This window comes from Macaca thibetana, chromosome 16 (genome assembly GCF_024542745.1).
Source record: "Macaca thibetana thibetana isolate TM-01 chromosome 16, ASM2454274v1, whole genome shotgun sequence".
Classification (NCBI taxonomy): Eukaryota; Metazoa; Chordata; class Mammalia; order Primates; family Cercopithecidae; genus Macaca; species Macaca thibetana.
Window position 1 is genome coordinate 13,654,587 of NC_065593.1, and position 15,581 is coordinate 13,670,167.

At 55.9% G+C, this 15,581-nt stretch overlaps 2 protein-coding genes across 3 annotated transcripts in view; both read right to left on the bottom strand.

Moving 5' to 3' along the window:
* Positions 1 to 2,591: 2,591 nt before the first annotated feature.
* Positions 2,592 to 8,860, bottom strand: EFNB3 (ephrin B3). Of its 2 annotated transcripts, none has more exons than XM_050765387.1 (5): positions 8,241 to 8,860; positions 5,728 to 6,020; positions 5,448 to 5,540; positions 5,234 to 5,338; positions 2,592 to 4,806 (listed from the first exon to the last, which is right to left on the bottom strand). In XM_050765387.1, exons 1-5 carry the CDS (start codon positions 8,360 to 8,362, stop codon positions 4,397 to 4,399), a joined length of 1,023 nt encoding a protein of 340 aa, XP_050621344.1. In that variant the 5' UTR covers positions 8,363 to 8,860; the 3' UTR covers positions 2,592 to 4,396. The 2 variants fall into 2 exon arrangements, with proteins under 2 accessions (XP_050621344.1, XP_050621345.1); XM_050765388.1 differs by having other exon boundaries at positions 4,368 to 4,806; positions 5,234 to 5,376.
* Positions 8,861 to 10,452: 1,592 nt separating this feature from the next.
* Positions 10,453 to 15,581, bottom strand: part of WRAP53 (WD repeat containing antisense to TP53) — a 121,282-nt gene continuing 116,153 nt past the window's right edge. The window contains exons 6-12 of the mRNA XM_050765334.1: positions 13,425 to 13,513; positions 12,404 to 12,494; positions 12,164 to 12,296; positions 11,403 to 11,611; positions 11,112 to 11,215; positions 10,831 to 10,965; positions 10,453 to 10,715 (exon numbers count right to left, since the gene is read on the bottom strand). Of these exons, the coding sequence (XP_050621291.1) occupies positions 10,469 to 10,715; positions 10,831 to 10,965; positions 11,112 to 11,215; positions 11,403 to 11,611; positions 12,164 to 12,296; positions 12,404 to 12,494; positions 13,425 to 13,513 (1,008 nt within the window). The 3' untranslated portion in view covers positions 10,453 to 10,468. The remainder of the gene's footprint in view (positions 10,716 to 10,830; positions 10,966 to 11,111; positions 11,216 to 11,402; positions 11,612 to 12,163; positions 12,297 to 12,403; positions 12,495 to 13,424; positions 13,514 to 15,581) is intronic.

Sequence of the window (15,581 nt, forward strand, 5' to 3'; positions counted from 1 at the left end):
AGCTTAAACTTTAGTCGAGGAAAACACAAGTCACAGACACACAAGAAACAAAAAGCAGGGAGATGGGAGACTGAGTAAGATCAACTTCCTTAACGTGGATCCCAGACCCTAAGTGACTTACTCCCCTCCAGGCCGAGGCTAGGGAAAAACAAGACACATCTGAAACATGTATGTGGTGGTGATGTCCTTCTTACTGTTCCCAAACATACCACGATCTCACCTCTGTGCCCGTGCACTCGCTGTTCCTCTGTCTAGCATGCCTTTACCCAGCGTGCATGGCTTACTCCTGTCTCATGGCTTAAGGTCCTGATCAACAGCACCTCTTTCAGAGGGACCTTCCTGACCTCCTCATCTAAAGCAACTCCAGGCCAGGCGCGGTGGCTCATGCCTGTCATCCCAGCACTTTGGGAGGCCAAGGTGGGCGGATCACCTAAGGTCAGGAGTTCGAGACCAGCCTGGCCAACATGGTGAAAACCCAACCCTACTAAAAAAAAAAAAAAATAGCTGGGTGTGGTGGCGGGCACTTGTAATCCCAACTACTCGGAAGGCTGAGGCAGGAGAATTGCTTGAGCGCGGGAGGTGGAAGTTGCAGTGAGCCGAGATCGCGCCACTGCACTCCAGCCTGGGCAACAGAGCGAGATTCCAAGAAAGGGAGGGAGGGAAGAAGGAAGGAAGGAAGGGAGGGAGGGAGGGAGGGAGGGAGAGAAGGAGGAAGGGAGGGAGGCAGGGAGGGAGGGAAAGAAACTGCAATCAAAGAAAGAAAAATGAAGAAGGAAGGAAGGAAGGAAAGAAGGAAGGAAGGAGGGAAGGATGTTACTCTCCATCCTCCTCATCCTGTCATTCTGTTTTGTTTATATCCCTTTTCACACCTGTAATTGTATTATTTCCTTCCCCACCTAAATGTGGGCTTTGTGAAAGCGGGGACTTGGCCTTACTCACCCTGTCCTCCCAGCGCCTGAACCGGTGCCTGAAACAAAGTAGCATTTAACCTGCTGCTGAGCGAGTGAAGAAACAAACCAATGAACAAATGTCTTCCTGTGCCTGTAGTTGTTTTGGTGTAGTTGTTACTCTAAGAATATGTGTATTTGTCCCCACAAAGCAAATAGGATGGCATGTGTTATTCTGCGTGGAAGTCACCAGCATTTTCAAATAGCTCTAAAGATACCCAAGTCACTACACATGTGAAAGGCCGTTGGTCTTGTGCTGTTCGAGCAGGGCTGCGGGGAGTCTCTGGATGCCAGCGCTCTGAGGGGGGCGTGTCCCAGGCGCTGTGCAGTCTGTGCTGTTCCTCTCCCCGGCTGTGCATCTGTCCCCAGGTGTCTTCCTCTCTCTCAGCATGGTATGATGTCTTAGCTGCTTTGGTGAGGTGCTTGTCTGTCACGGAGACTATTTATCCCCACGTCTCTTCCCTCTTGTCTCTCCACCTGTGCCTCTAGATGTAGGTGGAGGGGGAGTGTCCCTGAGCTCCCTTGCCCCTCACACACCGCCCTGCCCCAGTCTTGGACCCCTCCCTTTCTCAGTGGGCCCTGTTGCTGGGCTCTGGGTTGCCATAGTGACGGTTGCCAAGTCCCTGAGGCTGATAGCCAGCGATGGGGCTGTCGGCTCCATCCACGCGGGAGGCTGAGGGGGGCTTCCCATTGTGTAGAAAAGGGGATGTTGCCATGACAACCAACCCCCACTAAGGGGCAAGGACCAGCCTTTCCACCCCCCACGAGCCTCCCCACCTCGGGCAGCTCCAGTGTGGGCTCAGAAGGCAGGAGTAAATTCCAGACAGCCCAGCACCTGGTCTCCCAGCTTTCAACTCCCCTCCTGCAGTGCCTGCACCTCTCAAGACCCAGGCATCTTGCTCAGACAGGGAGGGGGAGGAGCGGGGGTCCCACAGGACAGAAGAGAGGAAGGGGGACCCCTTGACCTCCAGGCAGATGGGAGACAGCGGGAGGGGACCTAAAGTCAGGGGAGGGGCAGGGAGGGCAGAGGTTGTGACCCCTGCTGACTCGCTCCAGTGATGCTCCTGACGGCTGCTTTTGTGGTTGGAGAATGGGGCTAAGTCTAGGGGGCTGGACACCTGGACTTTCTCGGGGAGAAGAGCCTTGGTTATGGGTATACAGGGAGCCAGGGGATACGCAGCTTGATGCCTGGGTCCCTGAGTCCTTCCTACTTCCTTCTGATCAGCCACATCCCTTCTCCTCATGAGTCCCCAACAGCAAAACTTCTCAAGTGCCTTGGGTAGGGATGGAAGGGAATAGACTTCAACATGTGAGCATGTTTTTACCACCTTGATCCTAATTGCGACTTGCCCTGTCTCTGGTGCTTTGGCTTAGCAAGACACTCAGACTGTCCCCATGGACGAACTGGCAACCCCACTCCTGCCTGCGTTACTCTCTCCCTCTCCTAGAGGTGACACCTTCCTCTGCCTTCTCACCCAGCCCATTTTCGCCTCCCCAAGCACTGCCGACCTCACCACTCCAAATTAGCCCTATCTCTACCCACCCCCCTTGGTTGGTTTCATGCAATCCAACCCTTAGCTAGAAAGCCATTCTAACCAAGCCTTTGTCCCAAATCAAGTCTAGTCATTCTCCAGCCTTCTTGTTAACTTTTGAAGATTTTTATTTTTATTTTTATTTTTTTGGTTTTTGTTGTTCAAATTTCCCTTTTACAGTAAAACTATTGAGGTGACGGCATACCCCGCCACCATGGCAATATCAACTTCCTGTTTCCCAGAAGGAGCGATTAGAAAAATCAGGAAGGAGCTGGGAACTACAGCACCAGAGAGGTGATTGACCTCTGGTGGACAAAGCAACCATCTTGGCTGGTGATTGAGGTGGCCGACCTGGTGCCCAACAGCAGCTTTGATCTAATAAAACTGAGCTGGGAGGAAACTGAGGCAACACCCAATTGCACACTAGAGGGCAGGAAGTGGTATCAGCTGGTCACTATGGGAACAGTGGCCTTTGCTAAATACCACCACCGTCAGCTAGACCAGCCAGTAGGCCACCATTTTGGTCACTAAGAAGGGAACTATGTTGAGTCTGAAAGGAGTCGGAAATGGAGGATGGAATGAACAAGACAGCCATCTGGGTTACTCGGGAGAACACATGGATTCTTGGGGTAGTACTGTTGATGAACAGAGATTATACTGGGATATGGAAAGGAAAGAACAAGACAAATTGGGCCTGCCACAGCACATGGCAGTCATCTTAGCTGTCCTAAAATCAGCACAGAGCACAAGGGAAGGGAGATCTTGGGAAGTGCCACTGAAGACTGGGAAAAGTCCTTCTCGGTCCACCTCTATCCTCTTACAGTCAGTAAGTTCCAGCTTCCTCCCGAAAGGAAGTTCTTCCCGCCCTTCTTCTCCACAGAGTAAGAACCATCCACCTCCCACCCCCCGATCCCCCAGACTAAGCCACTTGGAGTTCCAGCCAGACCACTTCCTGTTTCAGAAGTGCTACTTCCTGTCCTGGATGAAGGCACTTCCAGTTCCTGCTGCACTGCTTCTGCTACTTCCCAGGCCATTTCTGTCCGGGCCTGGTCACCTCTTGTCTGGAGCAAGTCACTTCCGGTCCCAAGTGGCCCACTCAGCATCAGACCAAGTCCATATATGTCCTGACCGGTTCATATCTTGCTATTGGCCACTGGACAAAACGGAACACTTCTTCTCATAGTAGCTGTCATGACCCAACCGCCCCAAATGGCTGGAGTAAGTATGTAGAGGCCTGGGCCAGGACAGAGAAGGAAGCCCTGCTGCCCATGGCCTGAGCTGGGGTGGAGTGCCAGAGCCTTCCCCATAAGGCCCCCATTTTTGGCAGACTGAGGGGAGTGGTTGGTTTGAGAGGTCAGAAGGGGAGCTGAAAGCTAAGGGGAGAAACGCTTTGATGCCCCCACCCAGGAGATGGGAGAGGCACAGGATAAGAAGCCAAGAGGGTGAAAGGAGATGTGGTGGGGGAGGATGCTAGGGAAGAAGAACAGACCTAGAGAAGGGAGGGAAAAAATAAGAGATAGAGAGAAGAGAAAACCAGTGAGAGGCAGAAAGAAGGCGGTGCCAACCGAAAGGTGGGCTGTTCCCGCCCCTAGCTCTGGGTGGGTGAGGGGGACAAGGATGCCTGCTGGGTCATGGTCAGAGAGGAGGCTGAGCCAGTGCCCCTCCCTAAGGAAATAGGATCCAGGGACACTGAGACAGAGGGGGACACCCACGGCCAAACGGGAGGGCAGGAGGTGGGGCAGTGGGAATCCTAAGGAATCCTAAAAGTGGAGACGAGAACAGCAGCCGGGAGGAGTGAAGGGGCTGGGGGAGCACAGGGGGCCGAGGAGATGTTAGAGGTGTCCCTCAAACCAGGAATTAAACTGGAGGAGCACCCCAAGAAGGGCTGGATTCAGGAGAGTCACGTGACAGGAGCCCTCATACCTTGTAGTAGATGTTTGGAGGGCTCTGGGGGGGCCCATCCTGCACGATATACACAGGATGCCCATAGTCACCACTCACCTTCTCATAGTGGGGACAGAAGGGGGGATCTGCAGCCCCGCCGCCCCGCAGAGCTATCCCTAGCTCCCCGGGCTCAGCCTCCCGAGGTCCCATCCCACCTCCACCCCCCAGGCCCAGAGACCCTCCCCTCCCGAAGGAGCCAGGACCAGGGTGGCGACTCTCCGAAGGCTTGGCCCGCCGTCTCCGCCAACACATGGCACCCCCAGCACCTGCCACGCCCAGCAAGAGCAGCGCCAGCCCCCCTGCTGCCCCAGCCACTGCGGGCATGCTGGGAGGGGGCAGAGGGCCTTCAGCACCCCGGGAGGTTGCATTGCTGGTGGGGTCACCTGGCAGGGAAGGGGTGAAGGAGGAAAGAGGGGGAGGGACTGAAGGAGCCACCTGGGCATCTGGACACCCAACCCTGGGGGTCCCCATGGGCTTCCCTTATAGGGCCCAGGCCCTTTGGGGACCCTACCTCCCCTCCCCCGCCAAACCCCACTCAGAATCCAGGTGTCCAGCCCTTCAGCTTCCTGCCACGGAGTCCTCCCCACTTCTCTGACAGCACTGATTGAAGCACTGACTTGGCTAATTAGTTCTAATTGAGTCTTTTCCTCATTTGGCTTCCATTCCCCTCCCACCCTCCCATCCTCTCTTCTCCTCTTTCCTGTATCACCGCCCCCAAAACTGAAGAGGGAGGGAGGGTGACGGCAGGGCAGCTGGGGTCTGAGAGCAGAGGAAGCTGGGGAAGGCGGGGAGCTAGCCCCTGGTTCCTACCTGGCATGTTCTCCTTCCCAGGCTCCAGGCTGTGGGCTGCCCCTCGGTCTCTTTCCATGGGCATTTCAGACACAGGTTTTCGGGGGGCAGCCCCTCCTCGGGGACCTGGAGATGAGGAAGGCCCAAGAGAGGAGCTGAGACAACTGCCCCTGACCATGATCGTACTGCCCCAACATCCCTTCGCGCCCAGGAGGTGTCCCCCAGCCCCACTCACTTTGTCCCACTCGGAGAAGCACCTTCATGCCTCTGGTTAGGCACACACCTCCCTGCAGGCTCTCCAGGCCCTCCCGGGTCCCATCCGATGTGGCTGGGAGAGAAAAATCAGAGGAAGAGGTTGGCACTCCAGAGTCTAGCCCCAATTCTGGCCCCACGCCCTGGTGTGAACACCGCCTGAGGGCACTGGGATCTCCCTCTTGGCTGCAGGGGTCCCCCTCCCTCTCTGCTCAGTATCAGGAGCAGCCCCTCACTCAGTCGTGCCCTCTGCCCAGCAGTACCAATGATGTAGTAATCGTGGTGCGAGCGGAACTCGTGGCCCCAGAGGTTAGGGCTATACTCCTGGAACTTGATGGTGAAGCGGAGATCCAGGTCTGGGCGATCACAAGTAAGAAGGAGGTTTGGGGCAGGGGGTGCCTCACAGCGCCGGCCCTGGGCACCCCCTACCAGGTACAGCTTGTAGAACTCATAATTAGGAGAGGAGTGAGGGCCAGGAGGCCGGGCCCGGGGGCAGAGCAGGTCTAGCCGGTCCCCGATCTGAGGGTACAGCACATAACCACCCTCTGCCTGGAACCTATGGGGAGGAGGGTAAGGTGGACAAGGAAGAGATGTCAGAGGTCTGGCCCCCAGAGCTTTCCTTCCCTCACCCCACAACCTTCCAGGACAGCAATTCTCAGCTCACGCCTGCCCGCCTTTGTCTGAGTGGAAAGTCAGTTCTTATAGAGCAGGCACCAAGAACTCTGTGCGTTCACATTGGAAGCAGCAGGAAGCCAGGCTCAGAGGTCTCCTGCCCCTTGGTGTGCCCAAATGCACTCTTCAGCCCGCCCTCACCACATGCACACTGCCATCTCCCGCTCCATCACCAGCCCCGTTGCCATGGCAACAGGATGCCAGTTACCAAGGAGCTGGCCTCTCTGGAACCACACAGCCCACCCCTCCCAGGTGATTTCACTATTCCATGGCAGCCAACCATGGGGGCAGAGCCTCCCCTCCTCCAGGCCACCACTGAATTTCGGGGCAAAGGGGGCGGGTCAGGGAGGGCCTGTGTGGAGGGTGGTCCAGACCAGTGTCCTAAGTTAGCCAGCTAATAGGACAGAAGGCAAATGCCTGGTTTGGTCATGACCATCAATGGGGCTGATAGGAACCAGGGTCTAGGGAGCTGCTGCCTGAGTCATTCTCCCGCTCAGAATCCCACACTGGGTCTTAGACTTCTGGGGCAACTGCTTATTGCTTTGGAAAGGAAAGGAGTTGACTTTTCTAACCACAACCAACACACTTCACCATCTCCTTGGCCAGTGCACCCAGGCATCCACTGTCCCAGCACAGCCACAACTTGCCAACCCCTGCAGCCCCTTCCTGGACATTAATAGGTGAGACAGGGTCTCAGGACTGGGTCCCAGGGGGCTGCTACTTGATATCTTCCCAGACTCCCAAGTGTCCCACTCCCACCCCACATCCAAAAGAGCCCCCAGGACACCCTAACTCCCTTTTCTCTACCCTGTGAAAACAAGCTTAGGTTCTCAAGCTACACACCTGATACTCACATTGCAGCTGGGAGTTGGCGGGTAGGTGACTGAGTACAGAAAAGACATTGAGATTATACCCAAAGAGATCCGGGAAAAAGAGAGGGAGGGATGGCAGGGCAGAGAAGTGTGAGGGAGGCTGGGAAGTAAAGAGAGGAACAATAATCCTAGCTCTCCTTTAATGAGCACAGAATACATTCAAACACCTGACCGCTAATACTCATAATAGCTGTAAGGATTGAGGATACAAACTCAGAAAGGTTAAGTGACATGCCCAAGGCCACACAGCTGAAAGCGGCAGAGCTAGGATTAAGAACAAGGATTTGATAAGCTCCAAAGCCCACCTGCTTCCCATAGCCTCACACAGTCTCCCCAGGGAAGTAGGAATTTTTCAAAACACAACTCTTTTACGAGCGGGAAGTGGGATCTGCATGCAGGCAAGGGACCCAGCTGACCTCCCGAAGGTTCTGTCCTACCCAGCGTGGCTTGAAGTTTCATCTGACCCCTGGCCTCTTTTCAGAGCAAAGCAGGCATGCCACGGAACGGAGGGTCTGACAGAAGAGTTTGCAGCAAAGATGGGGGGAGGAGGCAATGGAGTCCTCAGGACTCCAGATGCAAAAGGGAAGGAAGGAGGGTTCGGGGGCTCGAGGCTGCTTCCAGAAAGAGACCCGCAAGCCAGGAAGGCAGGAATATGTTCTGGCTGGGAAATCGTTCAGCCAACAGTTCACCGACCCTCTGGCTGTGGGGAAGAGTTGGGAGACAGACTGTGAAGTGAGTCAAGGAGCCTTGGGGAAGTTGTCCCCAGAGCCCCCAAATGGAACCCCCTTGCCTCCCATCTCGGATGCCCAGTCCCTCTGGGGGAGGGAGGCACCCTGCCCTGCCTTCCCTTCAGCCACTTGCAGCACCTAATCTGCAGCTCTCTCCTGAGAGCTGACAGTAACCAGGCTCCCTCCAAGCCCAGCCCCCGACGCAGGCCTCCCACAGATCCAAATACCCACCTCACTGCCCTCCCGGCTACCCATGAACTTTCTTCTCCTTGCCCCTTTGGGGTCTCCAAACTCCTGACATCCATAGCACCACCCGCATCCAGCTCTGCGTGGGACCCGGAGTCTGGCTCCCAAGATCACCTGTCTAGTAACCCGTCACACATCAGAGCACCAGCACCTTCCCTCCCGCCTCCTCCCTGCCCACAGAAGCCAGCCCCCAAGTCCCCAAAACTTCCCTACCCACTGCCCTAGGATCTGGGGTCTCCCCAGCCGCAGGCCGCTCACCTCTTATTCGCCGAGTTCCAGTAGACAGGCTCCAGGCTGAGCCCAGACACCAGCCCCAAAACCCCCAGCAGCAGTAGGGCCCCGACTCGCACGCCCCCCGGCCCAAAATGGGGGGGCCCCATGACCCCGCCAAGGCCTGGGGGGCGGGGCACCAACTACCCCAAAGTCGCTCACCCCCCGGGGTGGCTGCCTTGGCTGCCTGGCTCTTCAGCCCGGACCACCCCAGTAGCTGATGCCCCCAGCGCCCACGCGGACCTGCTTCCTGCTGTGCCCGCGCCCCCGCGGCAGAGCGCTCAGCCCCACCAGAGCCCTTCCAGGGGCCGTCTGCAGGCGCCCTACGCGCCCCCGGCCCACGCGCCAGCACCCCGGGATCTGTGAGCCCGCCTAAGTGGGGGACTGGGGGAGCCGGGGGCCGGGCGGGGGCGGCATGGGGCGCCGGACCAGGGAGCGAGGAATGGGGCGCCGAGCCGGAGCCCCAGCCTCGCCGGGATTGAGGGCAGCGGGCTAAGGGAGGAAACCAGTCCCGAGCCCAGGAGGGGGGAGTTAAAGGAGAGGCGGGGATGGGGAGAGGATGGTGGAGGGAAAAACCGGAGCTGGAGCTCGAGGCGGAGCGGGCGGCAGCATCCCGCGGCCCACGCCCCCCACACCTCCCTCACCTCGCGCACCTCCCGCCCGCCGCCCCGCCTCAGCCCCCGGCGCGGACTCTCACGCCCCCTTTGTGTCTCCGAGCCTCTGGCTCCGGCTGAGTTCTGCCCGGCTCCCCTCCTGCCCTCCGATCGCCCAAGCTGCTGGAATCTTCCTCTCTCGAATCCAGAAAGGCTCTCGCCCTCTCCACCCCGAGGAACCCACCCCTTTCGCTCCCGCAGCCTTCTCCACCATCCCAAAACAACACCGCTGCTCCCGGCAGGTCTGGAGAGAATAATAATAACCTTGAAGGCTTGGCACTTTACAGACTGCGGCGGAGCTGATCGTCACGACTACCTGTGTGAAGTGGGAGGGGCAGAGCTAACGATCCCATTGCAGAGATGAGGAAACCGAGGCTTAGGGAGGCCCCATGACTTGCCCAAGGTCACACAGGAAGTCTGGGATAAAGCTAGAAACCAAACCCAGGCTGCGCAACTCCCACTCTTGGGGTCTCCTTTGTCACCGCTCCATGGACCATGTGCTGTTGTTACCTGGGGGGTAGTGAAAAATAAGAGTTTAAGGGATACACTTGGGCCTTTCCTAGATGGCTGCGGGGAGAAGTGGGGCTGGGAGAAGGGGCGTACCTACAACCCCAAACCGGCCCTGCGCAGGAAGGGCTGTTTCCAATTATCCTGGGGGAAGGGAGGAGTTGCCTTTTCGGGTGTAAGAGCCCTGGCTTTCAGCACCTCTGGGCAGGGGTGACATTCCTCTCCCTCTCAAGCCTCCACAGGCCTTTCGTCCCTTCCCTTTGATTGTGAGGTCCAAAATCACATCCCCTGCTGGCGGTATTTCTTCAAAGTCCCCCCATTGTCAGTGTTTGGGAAGGTGTTGGGGGGAGGAGGGAGGAGTCACTGCTTCAAATGACACACTCATCCCCCCACCCCCAAAGACAGAGCAGACAAATGGAGAAACAAGCCCAGCGACAGCTGCTGAATGAATAAGACCCTCGGCGCGCCCCGCATGGAACAGCAATACCAAAGGTGACGACTGTATTTTTCAACACCTTTCCTCTTTTAGGTGTGTCCTTGACTCTAGCAACTGGGTTGTCTGCCTCCTGGGGAGCCCCGGGGAGGGGAGGGGAGTGCTCCTGCTCCCCTCAGAGCTGAGTAATGGTCCCCATGCTGCTGGAGAATGGCAGTGTGGAGTGTGGGTGACAGCCACCCTGTCACTGTCTGCACAGTCTCATACGGTCACACCCAACAGTCTGACCCAGCTCCTGCTCAGCCCGGCTCACCCTGACCCCTGCCACCCCCACCTTGGGAGTGAGATTTCAAACAGGTTTCCCCCTTCAGTTTACCAAGTTGCCTAGCAACCAACCAGTCAATGGCATGAAGCCCCACCCCCACCCACTTGACTTCACATCAAGCTCAGCCACCCCATTGGCTCCTGCCTAGTCCCACCTCTCAACCCCTGGTTTCAGGAACAATATGCCATACCCACTGCTGCTGGACCAGGGAACCCGCCAGTCCCCCTGCCCGACCCCCACCTCACTCATACGCCCCCCCACAAACAGACACGAAGACTCTAGTATCATAAAAACCTTTTTATATAAGCTCACCCACACCTCCCTCCGTTCCTCCCTGCCCTTTCTCGCCCTGGTGATCATCAGGGATGCTGGAGTCTGGGCCTCCCCCACACCACCAGAGCTGAAGCCGACATTCAAGGTGGACATGGCGTGTGGAGAGCAGGGGAAGGCCCAATTCCTCCTCTCCTTCGTCCCCACTCTCTGTGGGCTCGGGAAACACACGCTGACCGGAGGCAGTGGCCAGGAGAGGCAGGCTAGGGTGCAGGCTGAGGGAGAGATGGGGACGGTCTATCAGTGCCTTCAGTGAGGACACTTGCTCCCTCTGGGATTCACTTCCATCCCCAACCCAAGCCCCAACATCTCTGGAATGGAACTGAGGACCTCACGCCATTGGTGCAGTCCTTCTGGGGCAGAAAACTCAACACGGGCTCCGGCTTCCCATCATTGCCAGGCCCGCCCGTGTCCCACACAGAGACGGCCCCGCTCGTGCTGCCACTCACTAGAAACTGCCCGGTCCTGGGGGAGAGAGGAGAGATTTGCTGGCAGAGGCCTCATCCCTGGGGCAGGAACCACTCATACCCAGGGGCTAGGACCCTACAGCTGGGCTCTGGCATTCCTAGGCTTGTCAGGGCCCTGTGTAGGAAGGAGCCACGGCCACTCACGGGTCCAGATCGAAGTAGATGCGCTGATTGGTGGTCACCTCTCGACCCAGGGACCATAGTGGGTAACCAGGCTGCCGGAGATCCCAGCACAGGAGCTCAGCATCCTGGAGACATGGAACAGGACCTGGAGTCGCCCCCAAAGCCCTGGATGTCTCTGCCTCCCTCGGGGTCTCCAGGCACTCCTTCGGCTTGGGATTTTTTTCCCCATCCCCATTCCCCTACACTGCAGACTACATCCCCGCTCCTGCCCCGCTGCCCAGGTGCTTTGGGCTCTCAGGGTGTGACCCCTACCTTGCGGGCTCCTGAGAAGAAGCGGTTGCCATCGGGATGAAAGCAGAGGTGGGTGATGCCCCCTTGGTGCCCTCCCAGCAAGGCAAGAGGGGAACCATCACCCCAGGCATACAGACCCAGGGAGCGGCCGTAGGAGCCACAGGCATAGAGGGGCTGGGCTGGGCTGAAGGCTATACAGGAGATGATGCCGCTCTGGCCCTGCTTTTTTGCTAGAGAGGGAAGGAACAAAGTGGGGGAGGGGGCGATGGCTCCTGGCACTAACCAGGCTAAGCAGAGGTCTGTCTCCCATCCCAGCACCAACATACCTGGACTCAACATCTCCCCCATGCTGTGTGTCACAAGCAGGACAAAGACCTCTGATGCTCCCCACATCTATCCTCCCAAAGGACCTAAATGCCCAAGCCCCACTTCATCCCTCTCAAATCTCAGTTTTTCCTTGGACAGATGCAAGTTGAAGGCCTACAGGAAAATGGAATCAGCTTTATCAAAAATTTTCTAGAAAGATTTCAGAGACCAAAAGCTCCACAGCTGACAGGGTATGGGTTCAGGAAGGAAGCAGTCCTTTGACCAGCTGGTTGACCTTGGGAAGGTTTCCTACCTGCTCTGAGTCTGTTTGCTCCTCTGCCGACTGGGCTGCACCTGCTCCCAGGCCATACAGAGGACAGCGTGAAACCCCACAGGTGGCCCTCGGCTCACACAGGCCCCTGTGCGGGTGGCAGTGCTCTTCCCTCTCCTCCTCCCTTGGAGGCACAGATGCTTACCAAACGTGGCTCGGACCTCACAGTCTCGGCCGGGCCGGGCCGTGGAGAAAACACGTACAGTCCGGTTGAAGCCACAGAAGAGCTGGGAGCCATCCGGGGAGAAGCAGAGCGAATGGGCTGCCGTCAGCTCATCCTGGGGGAAGGAAAGGGCTGAAAACAGGTCTTGCAAAGCCTTAGCTGCCTTCAAAGAAGGAGAGCCGGGCCAGTACGAGTGCTGGGGCTGAGCGTGGCGGTCCCTACCAGGTGGTTGTAGGCGCGAAAGGAAGCCCGGAGCTCTCCAGTGAATGCATCCCAGATATGAATCGGGTTCTCCCGGCTGCTGCTGGCCACGCTGAGAGAGACATGGACACTGAAACCCTGGTGCTGTCAAAGGAAGGGGAGGAATGGCCGGGCACGGTGGCTCACACCTGTAATCCCAGCACTTTGGGAGGCCAAGGCAGGTGGATCACTTGAGGTCAGGAGTTTGAGAGCAGCCTGGCCAACATGGTGAAACCCTGTATCTACTACAAATACAAAAATCAGGCTGGGTGTCGTGGCTCACGCCTGTTATCCAAGCACTTTGGGAGGCCAAGGCAGGTGGATTACCTGAGGTCAGTTCGAGACCAGCCTGGCCAACATGGTGAAACCCCATCTCTATTAAAAATATAAAATTAGGCCGGGCGCGGTGGCTCAAGCCTGTAATCCCAGCACTTTGGGAGGCCGAGGTGGGTGAATCACGAGGTCAGGAGATCGAGACCATCCTGGCTAACACGGTGAAACCCCGTCTCTACTAAAATACAAAAAAACTAGCCGGGCGAGGTGATGGGCGCCTGTAGTCCCAGCTACTGGGGAGGCTGAGCCAGGAGAATGGTGTAAACCTGGGAGGCGGAGCTTGCAGTGAGCTCAGATCCGGCCACTACACTCCAGCCCGGGCGACAGAGCAAGACTCCGTCTCAAAAAATATATATATAAAATGAGCTGGGTGTGGTGGTGCACACCTGTAATCCCACCTACGCAGGAGAATCACTTGAAACTGGGAGGCGGAGGTTGCAGTGAGCTGAGACTACATCACTGCCCTCCAGCTTGGGTGACAGAGCGAGACTCAATCTAAAAAAAAAAAAAAAAAAAAAAAAGGAAGGGGAGGAAGCCAACTGACCAGCCCCTCTGATAAGCACGCCAAGCCTTCCTCCTCTGAAGACCCCTGGCAGCCCTTGACTCTCCCAAGAGGCCCCGCTTGAAACTGGGTGGTGGGGCGGCGAGCGGGGAGGCAAACATTACTTACTAGGAGGTGTCTGGCTGGGCTGAGGACATCAGAGAATACCAGCAGTAATCATAGATGGTATCACCTTCCACCATTCGAAGGACAGGGACCTAGACAGAGACGTGGGAATGGCTGAGTCACCTGGAGGGAAAGGAGTCTGAGGCGCATGCTTCTAGCAGTGTTGTGGCAGATGGGGTGCATATACAGAGCAGAGATGCTGTCTCAATGTTCAAGGTGAACTCAGACTTTAATGTCAAATTTAGCTACCAAAAGCCATATAGATTCATACTTTTTTTTTTTTTTTGAGACGGAGTCTCGCTGTGTCCCCCAGGCTGCAGTGCAGTGGCGCGATCTCGGCTCACCACAAGCTCTGCCTCCCGTGTTCACACCATTCTCCTGCCTCAACCTCCTGAGTAGCTGGCATTACAGGCGCCCGCCACCAAGCTCGGCTCATTTTTTGTATTTTTAGTAGAGACGGAGTTTCACCGTGTTAGTCAGGATGGTCTCGATCTCCTGACCTCGTGATCCTCCCGCCTCGGCCTCCCAAAGTGCTGGGATTACAGGCATGAGCCACCGCGCCCAGCCTTTTTTTTTTTTTTTTTTTTTTTTTTTTTGAGACAGAACAGGCACCACCATGCCTGGCTAATTTTGTATTTTTTTTTTAGTAGAGACGGGGTTTCACCATATTGGCCAGGCTGGTCTCAAACTTCTGACCTCAGGTGATCCCCCCGCCTCGGCCTCCAAAAGTGCTGGGATTACAGGTGTGAACCACCGTGCCCGGCCTCATACTTTTTCTTTATAAACACTTAGAGAGGAAGAAACAAATAATAATACCCCAACCCAGAGACAAAGAACCAACCAATTATTCAAATACTTACTGAGTACATGCTAGGTGCCATTTGATTCTTTAAAAAAATATTAGTACAAAAATTAGCCGGGCATGGTGGCGGGCGCCTGTAATCTCAGATACTCTGGAGGCTGAGGCAGGAGAATCCCTTGAACCCAGGAGGCAAAGGTTGCAGTGAGCTGAGATCGCACCACTGCACTCCAGCCTAGGTGACACAGAGAGACACTGCCGGGAAGGGGAGGGGACGGGAGGGGAGTGGAGGGGACATCGGCCGGGCGCAGTGGCTCACACCTGTAATCCTAGCACTTAGGGAGGCTGGGGCAGCCAAATCGCTTGAGCCCAGGAGTTCAAGACCAGCCTGGGCAATATGGTAAAACACTGTCTCTACAAGAAAAAAAAAAAATTAGCTGGGCATGGTAGCACATACCTGTAGTCCCAGCTACTAGGGAGGCTGAGGCATGAGAATTGCTTGAGCCCAGGAGGTAGAGACTGCAGTGAGCTGAAATCGTGCCACTGAACTCCAGCCTGGGTGACAGAGTGAGACACTATCTAAAAAATACAAAAACAGAAACAAAAAAAAACCTCCCTACAAAAATAAAGAAAAAAAAAGTAAACAGGTCAAACATGCAAAGTACCTTATTAAAAAACAACCCTGTGACCCGTCCATCCAGCTGAAGAAAAAAATATGTTTAAACCCCTTTCCTAACAGAAATTCTCCCTCAGAGGTAAACGCTATCCTGAATTTATCACTGTCACACATTTCCTTAGGAATATTTATTTATTTCTTTATTAGGCAGAGTTTCGTTCTGTCACCCAGGCTGAGTGCAGTGGCACAATTTCAGCTCACTGCAACCTCTGCCTCCGGGGTTCAAGCAATTCTTGTGCCTCAGCCTTCCGAGTAGCTGGAATTGCAGGAGTTCACCTCCATGCTCGGCTAATTTTTTGTATTTTTAGTAGAGATGGGGTTTTGTCATGTTGGCCAGGCTGGTCTCAAACTCCTGGCCTCAAGTGATCTCCCTGACTCAGCCTCCCAAGATGCTGGGATTACAGGTGTGAGCCACTGCGCCCAGCCTAGGAGAGATACTATGGGAAAAAAAAAACAGTATCTAACATTGTCTTACAGGTCTTTAGACTTAATTTTTTTCTTTTTTTTTTTTTTTTTGAGACGGAGTCTTGCTCTGTCGCCCAGGCTGGAGTGCAGTGGTGCAATCTTAGCTCACTGCAACTTCTGCCTCAGCCTCCCAAGTAGCTACGATTACAGGCGCCTGCCATCACGCCTGGCTAATTTTTTTGTATTTTTAGTAGAGACAGGGTTTCACCGTCTTCGCCAG